Below are 14,342 nucleotides of genomic sequence, written 5' to 3'. Positions count from 1 at the left end.
CTTCATGGTGTTACTTGTCAGACATATCATAAATGACATCTATAGCTGAAAGGGGTAGAAGTACACTGAAATTTTGTCAGAAACAGGGATATCTTAAGACATACACAATTTAGAAATCAGTCTTGTAATTTAGTAATTACCATRAGAGATTATTTTTTAAATAGAAAGCACTGAATAATTTTAAAAGTAAATCTAATTTTTATAGTTCCAAAATAAAAACAGAGAAATACATTTCTCAAAGATTCTTAAAGGCATGTGCCTTTATTATTTTTCTATTATTTTCAAACCTTCATCTCAGAAGATCTGTTTTTTTTTGTTTTTTTTTTTTTTTCTTTTCCTTGCTAAGGGGGCTTCATGACTTGAAGAAGTTGGTCTGTCTGTGTCCTGGCATTCAATAGATGCTTGGTTTACAAAGCTGCAATTGAAGTGAATGGTTATAAAACTAACCATAGCATTGAATAATCCTGCGAGTTTTGTGATATTACTTTCCACAGATTCATTTTGCACTGTATGAAAAAATACCATCAAATAAAATAACTTTTTTATTTTATGACCAGAAAGATTCTGCAGAAATTCTTATGAAAGGTGATTTAAAAAATCTATACTATTCCAGGCTGTTTCTCAAATAAATTCTTAATAAAAAACTTCTTGTAGATTGCATGAGAAGGAAAAATACAATATTTAGGTTTTCCAAACTAACAGAAAAAAAAAAAAAAAAGAGAGAGAGACTGAAGAGACTGGAGGGAGAATATAAACTGCAAGATTACATTCAGAACACCAGATCAAACCTCTCTGATTGACTCTGCATTAGCCATTCATTGGGCTAATCGTTGGGCAATTAGACAGCTTTGTTTACCTTGCAATAAAACTTCCCAGTGATAAACTGAGCATAGAAACAAAATAAAACAAATAAACAAAAACAATACAAGCAAAGCCCCCCCACTAAACTGAAAATACTACCCATTCCTTGAATATCTCTGGTGCCCCCAGCTGTCTGAATAGAAGCACCTCTGAAGTCAATGAATTGAGCATAAAGACTGGCAATGGTGTACTTAATGTAATGCCCAAAAAAACTGTGGAAAAAAAAAGAATTAAAGTTTCCCCACTGTGTTCCACGTCCATGAGGGATTCATAAAAAAAACTGTTCACTCTGTGTCCTCTACGACAAAATTTGTAGAGAGCTGTCTTTTTCCTAAATAGGTATGGGTATCACTGCAGTGTAAATAAATATACAGTCACATCTGTTCRGATTATTTCTGTTTTAACAACTAATCAGCTACAGCTAGTAGAGCTGCTTATGATAACTGATGCATGCTGACTTCACCAGTGCCTTTGCAGCAAGAGGAAGTAGAGGATGTGAAAATCAGCCTGTGAAAAATGATCAGTGATATGTATGTCATATTTAGTATCCGAAAGACTCCCAATTGTAACACACCTAACATGGCACTTGTAGACTTGGAGACATGGTCTCCATGTCTTCTTTTGCAAAACAAAGTAATTCCTGCCACTTGTTTCAGTAATAAACCTATTGCTGTTGTACTATAAAATATTACTTGGGAAAAAAAATGCCTTGGTGGCCAGAAGCTGGATGACAAAAGTACTGGGAAATSCTTAGTAGTCTCACCTTCAAAGCAGTAGTTCTTTGCTATGCTGTAGTTTGTTACATTACAGTTTTAAATGGTTATGCATAAATGGTTTGCCATTGTATACAGACAACATATTGAAAAATTCTGTATTTGTTTTCATGGGGCCCTCATTCACCAAGGTCAGCATTCCAAAGATTTTCTTGAAAAAAAAACACCAATAAAACTTTTAAAAAATTCTCTTTGCTGAATAATATCCTCAATCCTCAATACTGTATACTGGCAAAATTAATTGTACCTTAGAGTACTTTTTTTCTGCCATCTTGTCTATAAGACAACTAATGGATGAGCATTAACACAAGAAATATCTACCATGCATTTTTGATTGCTCCATGTATCTCATTTTTAATTTGGTGAAATTCAAAGTCATGCCTTTGATCTACGAAGTGTTACACATGTATATATTAGACATAACTGTGTGGGAAGCAGTCTCTTTCTTCATCTGCCAGAGCACTCCTTGCTTCAGAATGTAATGCCACTCTATGAAAACTGACAAGCACAGCAATTACAAAATAATTCCTGTGTTTTTGCCAATGTTAGCAAATGCAACCAACCCAGACAACACAAGCAGAGAAAGCCAGTGTAAGCAGACTTGTAAGTACATTGTAAGCAGTGTTAAACCCAGCTAATTGTTGCTAATTATAAGCAGTTAGTTAAACCCAGCTAATTCAAGTATTTTTCAGAGCAAGAGTGTAACTASTGAAATATAAAGACCTTTATAGTTCCTGATATCTTTTACACCTCACAGGTACTTGACATGTATAAAGGAAAAGCTGTCTGAAGTTTATAAATAGTTTTTAAATACTAATCAGAACTGAGCAGTTTGGCACATGGGCCATTGAAGATGTTCAAGATGTCATTTTCTTCATATAAAGGCTATAGGCTCAGTTCAAAATAGTTTCAGAACTCAGCAGTGTAATTTCCTTCAATTTTAGGATTTACTAGTTATAAGTTGGCCAAAGGTAGATGAAAAACAGTATTTTGTTGGATATTTTAAAGGGATATATAAACTATTTAATTTTTTTTTTTCATAACAGGCATTAAAAGTGCATTTACTAGATTTCATTAGGTGCSGGATAGCCAGTATTCCCCACGCTAGGAGCAAGCCTGCCGAGCATGTTTGGAGCAGGCAGAGCAGGGACATAGTCCTGGGGCACAGTGGAGAGCTGCTGGCCCATCTCCTTGGGTGCCCTGGCCTTGCTCTGCAATGAGATGGACCCAGACAGCACCTTGGGTGACAGAGCACTGCAACCAGCTGCCCAGAGAGGTGATGGAGTCTCCTTTGGAAATCTTCAAGACATGCCTGGATGTGACCCTGTGCCACGTGCTCTGCGTGTCCCTGCTTGAGCAGGGSGGTTGGACTAGATGATCTCCAGAGGTCCTTTCCAACCTCAAAGTTCTGTGATTCTTTGATAAATATTTACCTTATCTGCAGAGGAATGTCCTGTTTGGGATCAACATGTAAGTTTTATTTATTGTTTATTAAGTTGCATCATATACTAGCATATGTGCATCAGTGGCACAATTTTATGAAAGATGCCCAGATGTTCAACTCAGTTTGCTATTTAGAGGTATTCCAAAAGACAGCACTTTCWCCAATAAATTTGCAAGCAGGTTACAGACCAAATTTTCAGATAGGTTTTATGAATTCTTCATGCACTTGCAGGATCCACGTACAGCATATCTGTGGTCTCTGCATATTCCATACCGGTTTTTATTCTGCCCYCTCGATTTCACAGAATCACATAATGGTTGAGGTTGGAAGGGACCTCTAGAGATCATCTAGTCCAATCCCCCTGCTCCAGGAGGGACACCCAGAGCACGGGGCACAGGACGGCATCCAGGCGGGTTTGAAGACCTCCAGAGAAGGAGGCTCYACARCCTCCCTGGGCAGCCTGTTCCAGGGCTCTGTCACCCTCACAGTAAAGAAGTTCTTCCTCACATGGAGATGGAACTGCCTGTGTTTCAACTTACACCCATTGCCCCTTGTCCMTCACTGGCCACCACTGAGAAGATTTCACCAACRAATGTTTTGCCATTGATTTTCCAGAAAGCAGAATCAGGTTCATACTTAACACATATGTACTGTCATAACCCCAGGTAGGCAGGACATGGCTGCACATGTTGSAGGTGTTTGCACACACACATCTCTGCATGTACAGAGCTTCAGAGACTGAGGTACCTTATGCATATTCTGTGTGTGTTACACCTATGCAGAACTATAAGCCTCATTATTCTTGACCATGAATYTTCCTGAAGCCAAAATAAGACCAAGAGTGCATAGTGATACTAATGAACAAGCAATTTACAGACAATATTATTCTCTTAATTTATAATTAGAAAAAAAATATACGCACAGATTGTTGAACTGAAAATCACGGTTTAAGGCTTAAAGTTGCACAAACTAGCCTGTTTTCCATAGTAATTTAGGGGATTAAATAAAAAGCCATCAGCATACCAAGTACAGAACAGGGAATTCCTTTTTGTTGTTAAAAGGAATTCCTGGGAATCAAAATAGTGTTTCTTCRGAAAAAGTAACATGTTTATTTTCCAAACAAAACTGACAATAAATCTTCATATTTACTTCTGTTGTGATGATTGGGGGGAGAGGGGGAGGGACCACACTCAGATTTGTTTCAGTCAGCATTGAACCAAAATTCCTACTRAAAAAACAAGGAAGAGAATGATCTAGTTCTTTCAACAGAGTTCTCTTTTAGAAAGCACATRAAATGTATTAAATATATCAGTAGTGAAAAGCATAGGTTTATTAATAGTTTCTTTTGTTATACAGGTATAAAGGAAAAACAATGCAATTATAGGTTATCACACCAGTTGACAGCAAATTGCACGAATATGCAGAATATCATAATTCACAGACTGCAGTATGTGTATGTCCAATATTAATAACACTTCTTGCTCTAWTAAATCTATACCCTCCAAAGATGATCTGTAGTTTTACTGGCAGTATGATCTACTGGAAACTGAACATAAAAGAAAAACAATTCGTTTCATAAATGCAGTTATTTTGCATTTAAGTGAGAGAMAAGGCTAAAGCAGCAGGATCTGAAAGTGTGTTTGTTGCAACAGGAGTTTGAAGTCCACAAGGAGATAACTGGTCTTCTCAGTCACTGAGTCACAGGTAATGAGCTGAGCTGTACAGGGGACATGCTTCTGTGTGTTGTAAMAATTCAAGACAGATGAGGGACAGTCTATGGGGGAAGGCAGCTGAAAGCAGCATCTAATAAATGATTAATTCCCCTAGGTACAAACTGCAATCCAAAGAGCCTTGAAGAGGGAGAAATTCGCTGACCAGAATTATTTCTGCAGTACCAGAAGTGGAGGAGGTTAATTTAAGAGCAAATCAACACAGATTTGGTCTGCAGAAAGACTACTGGGGGGGAAAAGAAAAGTTGTTTAGTTTGAAGTAATGGAATGGATGGAATATGCATTAATATTTTACCTCAAATGCAATAGACTAGCAGATTGTATGCATGAAATCATCAAATAATTTATGCTGGAATGGATCCCCAGATGCTGTTCAGTATAACTCCCCATCAAAGCAGATTTAATTAGATCAGATTGCAGAGGGCTGTCTCCAGCCCTTGAACACCTTCAAGGATGGAGATTGCACAAGCTTTCTGGGCAGCCATTTTCAATATTTGATGACCTTCATGCTAAAATCTATTTTGCTGTGTTCTTTTCCCAATATCTAGTTAGATTATTCCATGTTCCGAAAGTTTCATTCTATGAGCTCTCAAAAGAAGTACTTTGGCTTTGAGCAACTTGGTAGCCAAATTACACCTCTGTTCAAGCACTCATCATCTTGGTTTCACTGCTGCACAAACTCCAGTCTTTATTATTTCAAGGGACAGAAAAGCATCAGTGATATAAGGAAACATCTGTACTAACAGTCATGTGCAACAGCTGGATATGTTACATCCTAGTGAGAAACTGGCTTGAGCCACTTACGTACAGAGCTGCCCTTCAAGGGGAGGAATCACTTCTTATCTAGAATAATATTGCCCTCCTCATCTTTGATTCGAACCTGTCCCAAAGCATACTTGGTCTCCTGTCTGCCATTGGAGTAGACAGTCTTTACAGTGCCATCTGGGTACTCTCGCCTCTTAAACTGCGCAGTGCSGATCTCCTTCTGACCATTACTGAATACCGTCTTTTTATCTCCATTCCTGAAAGTAGAGCAAACTAATCAGAAGATCCAGATATACAGAGCAATATAGCACTACACAACAGTCAAACATACTTTGTGAGGGATACTGTAATWACACAGCAGAAACCTGAAGAAACATCACTGCTCCTTGAATTGCTTCTGAAGTGGTCAGTCTTTACTAGCAATAAAGGTGAGATACTGGGCAAGCATGGAAAAAGCCACAAGAAAAAAACACCATAGGTACCTTGACTCCTTCACAATGAATCTTGATTATTTGTGATATATTTGTGGAAGACAGGATAACAACCTACATGCAACCAATGTCTTCCTTTCCCAGAAAGGATATATATTTGGGTCAGATCCTTCTGCCTGGGGAAGGAACTGTTATTATATATATATATGTGTGTGTGTGTGTGTGTATAAAAAATATTACMTATACAGTTACTATAACTGTCTGTTATTAACCTAACCTGCTGATCTATCTAATGTGATACAGTAAAAGTGGAAAATGATGTTATCTGGAAGTTTTCTTGAGTTGTAATTCACCACAGAGTTTTACCTGTGATGGTGCTAAGATCAAATCCCACAATAATAAATCATCACAAAGATTCTTCAGTTTGTACAATAATAATTTTAAGTATATCTTCAATACGAAAAAAAAAATAGTCACATCGTAATTGTGATGAGATCTGCAGATCCTGCAGAGATGGCAAGATATTTTGCAAGCASAAAAAAATATTTTTGCAACAGTATAGGTCCTAAACTAGCAAGAARCACTCATAAGTTCTAATATCATTAGTCTTAATTATACACAAAGAAATAAAGAGATAATATTTAAAACATCTTGCCAAAGATCAAAAACCTCCAACCTTCAGCACTTGAACTGTTTACATAGAGAACTGCTCCTCCCATGTCCTGCAAGTTATATGGTAATCCTGGCCTGATGTACAAAGCAAGTGTGATGTTACATAGAACTGAATGAGGAACATTTCATGGCCACTTTACCTGTGATAAATCATCGGCTACGATTCAAGAAATCAACTATTTTCAGTGCCTCATTACAGGAAACCMTACCATCTTCCAAATTCTTTCTCCTTTCATCCTGAAATTTCTCAACCACAGAAACCATAGCTTTAAATGTCAGGATTATTGAACCTGTACCCAAAGCTCATCTACTATCATTTAATTTACTTTTCTACTTTTACTACTGTACCATCTGGGAAAAAAGTTTSCTCGAGTCCACCACTATAGAGGCATTTCACTGTCTGATCTGGGAAAATAATTTCTTGTGTGCCATCAGGATGATGTTTTTCTGGGGGAAACAAGATGCAAAAAGTTTACTTTTTTTTCTTTTTCTTCTTGTTGATTTACACAGATCTACATACAGTCAGGAAGGAAAAGACATCCAAATTATTGTTAAAGAAATTAAAAAATCAAATAATCATAAATATAAGCAATGCATTAGCACCTCATTGTTATCTTGCTTTGTACAAATACAATGCAAATCAAGGGGAAAAAACAACAACAACAACATGCTGGAGTCAGAATCACACAACACGCTGGAGTCAGAATCACACAACACTTTCATAAAACAACCTTTCTATATGTATAGTTCACATTCATGAGCTCTTGCATACCTATCTGATTATTAGGAAACTGCAGCACCTCCAGGCCATTTGGATAAGCTCTGTGAGTTGTCTGTGCATCTGCATAATAATAAATCTGAAAGGAGAGTGAAATGTTTGCAGCATGCTCACAATATCTGCATAAGCAGATTCAACGAAAACAATGTGCTTAAAAATAAGCCATCTTTTTGAAGATTCAAAGGTCATTTCAAAGGTCATTTTCTGTATCTGCCATCCATTTAAGAAGCTATGTTTGCATTTCTATTCCTAACTCTTAATCACTCCACTTCTCATGAATCTATTTTTTTCCTATGTAGATTTTTCTCTTGATAAAATACAACAGAATAGTGATCTTCCCATCTCTTTGCTTTAGCTTCTATCCATATACCACTGATTTCAAAATCCTCCGCTCCTATCAGACTCACTCACTTCCACTCTGACATTACTACTAACTCTTTATATATATTTATATATAWATAAAAAATACTAGAGGGAAGAACTCTCATTCCTACCTASCATACAAACATAAAAGAATTGGCCCTTGCTTCAGATAGCTGCCCTTGTCCTTTGTCTTCCTTCAGTCTCTGTTCCTCTGTTTAGTCAACTACCCTGTAGTTCCTTTCCAGATTGTTCCCTCAGTCTCTTTCCACTCTCCTCAATGTATACAGAGCAGCCTCCCTTTTCCAGTTTACAAAATCAACACCCTTCCTAATYCTTTTCTCCCAAAAATGACAGAGCAACGCAAATGGTAGGACCTTGTAGGACAAATCACTTAGCTAATTTTCCTCAAAGAGAAAGCAAATGTTACACACCACGCTCTGATCTGGCATGATCTTTTTTATATCTCCATTGAAAAAGCTAACCACCGTCATCCTTTTATCAGCACTGATCTCCTTCTTGGTACCATTGCRGAAAGTGATGATTCAACGTCCATCAGCAAGCACCTCTTCCACCTTCAAACAAATAAAATACCAATGTAATGAAGACAAATCAGACTCATCACACAGCAATATCTGAAGCTATAGGGAAATGAGTAAAACTGTACTGCCTTCCAGTGAAGTTGGAGCTTTAATTATTTCAGTGGCTYCACCCTATGCTTTTTTAATTCAAAAACTATTTCTGCAACACAAGCTGTTCGCTTCATTTAATTTGTGAAAGACAGTAAATGTCAGTAGCTTTCTCAAAATGATGCATTTTGCAGCACTTAGCCCAAATCTCCCCTTCTCCCCCCTACCCCACATTTTTTATTTCTTTTAATCAATCTAAGGCACAAGCACTGTGGCAACAGCGAAGCTATTCAGTTTATTAGCTGGATGACATCAGTTAGTTATTGTCTATACTAATTTTATATATGCTGGTACAATTCCATCTAGGTAACACAAGAAACTCAGATTCTGTATCATGCAAACAGAAATGATCAAACTTCATATATTAGCACAGATTGCTGACATATGTTAACAACTATTTTATTCCAGGTAAGGTAAGGCAGGACCAACATTCAGTGCTAGAGAATTAAATATGGCTGCATGCAGAAATCTCCTGCAAAACCTTTTAAGACTTCTTAATAAGACAACAGGTGGCAACAATGCCATCAGTCTGCCATTTAACAACCAATATACAGAATTTTACAGAATTTACAGAATATTCAAGGTTGGAAGGGACCTCTACAGATCATCTAGTCCAAYCTTCCTGCTCAAGCAGGCACACCTAGAGCATGTGGCACAGGGTGGCAATATATTGCTCAAAGAGACCTCTTACTTCGCATTGCACCTCTGGTTAGTCAAAAAGGAACAAATACATTGGAGCAGAGAGAGAAATACAGTATTTCCCCAAACAGGCATTGCACTGATTTCTGAGAACAAGATTTTAGTCTTGTTTTTTTTTAATCATTTTAACTTAAACTTTAATAGTAGAAAGACCTTCTTACACCTACTTACATCAAAAGTTAGGTCCACATAGTTTAAGAAGATTTAATGTTTCTTTTAAATTCTAAAGATATCAAATCCCATCAATTCCTCTCTTGAGTCACACAAAAAAGTTCAGTCTACCACTCAATTTTATGAGTAAAATCCAGTGGTAAAAATGTCAGAGTGCACATAAAGTCCATAAGCATCTTTCTTCCAAGGATCCAAAGAACAAATAATGTATTTCCTGTTTCTGCGAGAAGGAAATGTGATTGGTAGAAGCTTTCATAAAGCCCATCTCAATATTAATTATGAAAGAATTGGCATCTCAAATCATTATCACAAAAACTGTTTCTATAACTACCTACTGGTAAGTCTCATGAATCAACATCTGTATTGGCAGGGTGAGAAAAGAGGCCTAAAAGTGAGCAGAGAAATTAAACTGCTGCTTTTGCTTCATCTAACCCAAAATCTTAGCCAGAGCTGACAGCTGTGATAGGACATAGAATTCTCTCAGTCAGCATCCAAAAAGGATTTAACAGGGTAAGCCTACATGGCACAGTGTAGCTGAAGACACATCTAATAAAAATCTGAGCCGCATGAGCAGTGATGGTGTTGGAAAAGATATTTCGTATTTCTTCATCAGCAACAAAGGTAGCACCAGGTCACTTTGTCACGTTGCTGACAATCCTTCCCAAAATCAATGCGGTAGATTTGCAATGCACAAACTCATCTACAGAAACAGACTTTCAGGATCATTTCTGAGGTGCCATGCAGGAACATACTGCCAGTTTGGTGTCAATGAACACGGGGCCACAAAGGGAAGACAGCAGGAATTGCTCATTTGTCCCCTCCTCCTAGYGACAGGGACTGCCAAAGGCAGGGGAAACAGCCCAGCTGCACAGCTGAGCTCTGATCCTAAGGAGGATGGGCAGCTGGAAGCAATTTGTAAGATGCATTTGGGAAATACCTGGGGATTCTGAGAGGCAGTTTGAGCAAACTGGACTAGGCTGCACCTAGCAGAGCCTCTGACATTGCTCCAGGTGTTCTCCACTGCATGTAGTGAAAGATCTCTCCCAGAAGTGGTGAGCAGCTGGCACAGTAAACTGACATCATATTCACTTACAAGGAAAGAAAGCAACAGTCTTTTATCTTGCACTGCAAAAATCATCATTACCCTACTAGCATATTTTCATTTCTAATCAGTATCATTCCTCCCATCTCACAAATAAGGAAGCTGAAACAAAAAGGACTTGATGGAAATCATTAAGCAAATCATGCTGGGAATTGGTTACCAGACTTTCAGCCCTTCTCCTACTTTATATCTGAATTCTCCTGTTAAAAAAGGAAATTTCATTGGAGAAATAATTCTTGGTGTCTCTTGAAGTAGTGATTCTTAGCTATGCTGCAGAACTACTGATGATCTCTTGAAGTCTTTTTCTTCCCTAATTTCTCTCACCTTCCCATCATGATGCTCTATTTTTTCCTGCACATCTTCCCCACTTTTTTTTCTTTCTTCATGTAACAGTGACCTTCTCAATATTGATTTTGGAGTCAGTATCTATGAAAATATCACAACCAATGATTAACAAATAAACAAAAAAAGTTTTACAAATAATTTCATTAACTTTATTCAACTGTGCAAAAAAAGTTCTGGCAAGGTAAGGGAGCCTTAAGTTAATTGACGTTCAAGACATTATTTATTTGAGTAAGGATCAGGGTGATAACATACTGAACAATTATTATCTAATGTTAATTACAGAAACGTAACTAATATTGGTATATTTTGAATTGTGGGACCCAATGGAAACCAGTGAATTCTTCTTCCTACAGGGCAATGATGTATTCTAGTAAAAAGTTGTAACCTGTAACTGAAGTGACTAGATCCACCTTTAAAGCACAGCACCCATTGCCCAGCACCCTTGCAGAATTTTTGCCAGCAGAATGCCCTCTCCCATCTTAGCATTCTTGCTGTAATGTTTTCCAAAGTGGGCTCCCTTTCCTCTGAGGGTAAAATCCTTCAGTTCTCCATTTCCCATCTAATCCAGATAGGCCAAGACAGTTTGAGGTTTCACTGGTGCTGTTGCCYATCTGTCAAAATATCTCTACAGGACTAAGTGTGCTTTTCCAGCAGAGTCTCCAGAGCACATTAGCAATGCCAGTCAATGCACTGGAATCACACACTGGAAAATTCTAAAGCTAGCAGGGGCACCTAAACACTAGCCAAAAAAAAAAAAAAAAAAAAGCTTGTCTGTCTTGATTCAGGCTTGCAACGGAGATAGATACAAATCCCGTGGATAGAATAATCCCTCTCCCTTCATAATGTCATTTTGTTAGAAATGTAATTTCATATGCAATTCCACTAGAAAACAGAAAGTGTGCTTTWTCAGGAGATTATGACCCACTATTAGGCTTAGAAATAAAGTTCTACAGTGGCTAGGAAAGAAGTATRAATATAAGATTTTCTTTTCCCGCCACTCTGTTTCATTTTATTTCACAGACAGAAGGAAGATAGCTCTTGATCTGTGCAAGAGCCAGAACTGTAAGTTGCTCAAACCTTTGCTTCAGCCTCCAGAAAAGTAGGAGAACTCTCTGCAAGTACTTTGCTGTCATAAGCATTTATGTCACTTCTCCTGTTAGTGGTCACAAAAGCCGCTTTACTCCTAGGTTTATGCACTTTTTCTGTCCTTTTAAGATCTTCTTCTTCCTAAGCCAAATTTAAAATGTTAACTAGAAAYATAGATCTGTTTTATGACTGTTGATAGTCATAAAAGACTATCTTGATACAGTAATCTGCTATATTATTTGTAAGCCATTATAATATTGTTTTAAAGACAGATCATCATGAGCAGATACAAGAAAATAAAGCCAGAACAGCACTGCTTTGCAGCTGAATGGTAGTGAGCATCCTACATAGCATCCTATATATGAAAACCAAGATCACAGAGGCACTCAGTCATTTTGTAGTAACRTAAGGAAATACCTGTGTTTCTCCCTTGTTACTGCAGAACATAAAGCTACTAGTGTCATTGCTGTAGTTATATGAGAGGTGCGTTTCTTCTGAGCAACCTGAAATGGAAAAATATTTGCCCGTAAGAAAATGCAAATGGAAAGTGTCATTGAAAGCACATGCAAGTTGCTGAATCGCAGGTTTCCACAATTATCTCAGAACATTTTTGAAAGATGCCAGCTCYCATATTCCTCCAATATATTCCTGCAATACGTGCAGCCCACCCTCTGTTCTCCACCTTCTCTGCTTCCAGGACAGCAAACTGAGCAGGTAACTACAGGCTTAATCTTAAAAGCACAATCTGCTTCTGCTCCCCTGCCAAAGATGACTAACTTCTCAGAACCAAAGAGGAGTTTTAGTGACAGTATACTGCCTGTGATCCAGAAACTGGGGACCAGCATTAGCAAGAAGAAAATCTCACCTTTTACATAAGAAGATGAGTCAGGCTCCTTAAAATCACTTGGGAGCAAGACAGCTCGAGGGGATTTTCTATCATCTGTCCTTTTTCCCGTAGCAGAGAGTGGATGTGCAAGCTGAAACAAAATGGAAATGTCCTGAAACACAACTGTGCCTCACTGTAACCTGGGAAATGTCACTGACAGGACCCAGAGTGCGTTTCTCATTGCTAATGACTTAGCTGAGTTTAGCTTGCTGCACTCGAGACCAGCTTGTTGATAAACTGCAGGGTGTCTAATCTTGGTTCAGACTATCACAATGAAAGAGCCAGGGATGAAGGAGCTGGAAGAAGTCTCGGAGTAGACTTCTTCCCCTACTCCCTCAGGAACTGTATTTAAATCACTATTATACAGATTTTTTTTTCTGTCCTGGCTCCTTGTACTACTTTTTAAGGTTCTGTTTACTTGAACCTTCATTTCCTCATTCAAATAATCAGCAGCTGCCACCAGATCAGATAGAGAATGTGTGCCTCTGTCAGATATTCCAGAGTTCACTTAGGACATCTGGGCACTATGCCCATCAATCTGTCTCATGCTTGTGCTGCATTCCAGTTGGATTGGAACCAATGCTGGCTGGATTATGAAGGCTCAGACAACAGCTAGCCTACAAGTCTGCTGTCCTCAACCTCTTCCTTCTCAGAATTGCTGCTGAAGACACATTCTTTTCTGCATGTTACTGAACACTGCACAAGGAAAGTGTTTATATACTTATAAACACTTCGCAAGCCTTAGGGTGTTTACATGAAGATGAAATGTTTCTGTGTTTTCCTCATTTCACAAAATGCTGGAAATGTCCTAGTGAAACAAACTCATACATTGAAAACTTTGAGCTGCAGATAGTATATCTCACATTATTGTGCTGCTTCATAGTTCTGCCCACCTCAGAACTTGGTGAGAGAGATCCTAACTGCAGAAGAGACCAGGGAGGTCCAATAGCAGCACAGAACAAACAAAACAATTTCTTCCACCAAACCCATCAAACTTCTGCTTTCTAAATGGCATATAATGCTTAGAAAGGTAACTAGTCTTGAAGGCAGACATCTAATCTGCATTCTACTCAGAAGCTGCCATTTCAGACATGACCAAATCTGCTTTCTTACGCATATTTATTTTGAAGTCATTCTTACAATCACCTGTTTTCACATCCTATCCAGTGCCATGCAAAACGCACTAAAGCCAGCGTTTAGTGAAATTCAAGCCCCAAATTATCATTACCACTACAAAAGAACAGGCACTCCCGTCTCATCTGACATGCTTTAAATTTCATTTCAGTCCCTAAACTGGGTGGGAACAGTAATGCCAGCTATTTTTTGCCAAAGCCCATGGAATTTCTTCCTATCAGAAGATTATTAATTTCTGACAGATAAGAGAAATTTCAGAGAATCTGATTACTGGAATAAACCRTGGATTTGGGACTCAGGAGAGAGGACTAGACAAGTGCACGGTGAGGTGGATCAAGGGCTGGCTGGATGGCAGAGCTCAGAGGGTGGTGATAAATGGGGCCGAGTCCAGTTGGAGGCCTGTGGCCAGTGGTGTC

General features: G+C 38.2%; 1 protein-coding gene across 1 annotated transcript in view; it reads right to left on the bottom strand.

Moving 5' to 3' along the window:
- Nucleotides 1–5,416: 5,416 nt before the first annotated feature.
- The window catches only part of LOC112945711, a 27,208-nt gene continuing 18,282 nt past the window's right edge, over nt 5,417–14,342 (bottom strand). The window contains 8 exon segments of the mRNA XM_026037373.1: nt 5,417–5,830; nt 7,003–7,123; nt 7,449–7,533; nt 8,249–8,389; nt 10,800–10,901; nt 11,898–12,047; nt 12,324–12,409; nt 12,739–12,883. Of these exon segments, the coding sequence (XP_025893158.1) occupies nt 5,641–5,830; nt 7,003–7,123; nt 7,449–7,533; nt 8,249–8,389; nt 10,800–10,901; nt 11,898–12,047; nt 12,324–12,409; nt 12,739–12,883 (1,020 nt within the window). The 3' untranslated portion in view covers nt 5,417–5,640.

This window comes from Nothoprocta perdicaria, unplaced genomic scaffold (assembly GCF_003342845.1).
Source record: "Nothoprocta perdicaria isolate Ctin4 unplaced genomic scaffold, notPer1 scaffold_197, whole genome shotgun sequence".
NCBI classification, from domain to species: domain Eukaryota; kingdom Metazoa; phylum Chordata; class Aves; order Tinamiformes; family Tinamidae; genus Nothoprocta; species Nothoprocta perdicaria.
This window is presented reverse-complemented; position numbering and strand designations above follow the sequence as displayed.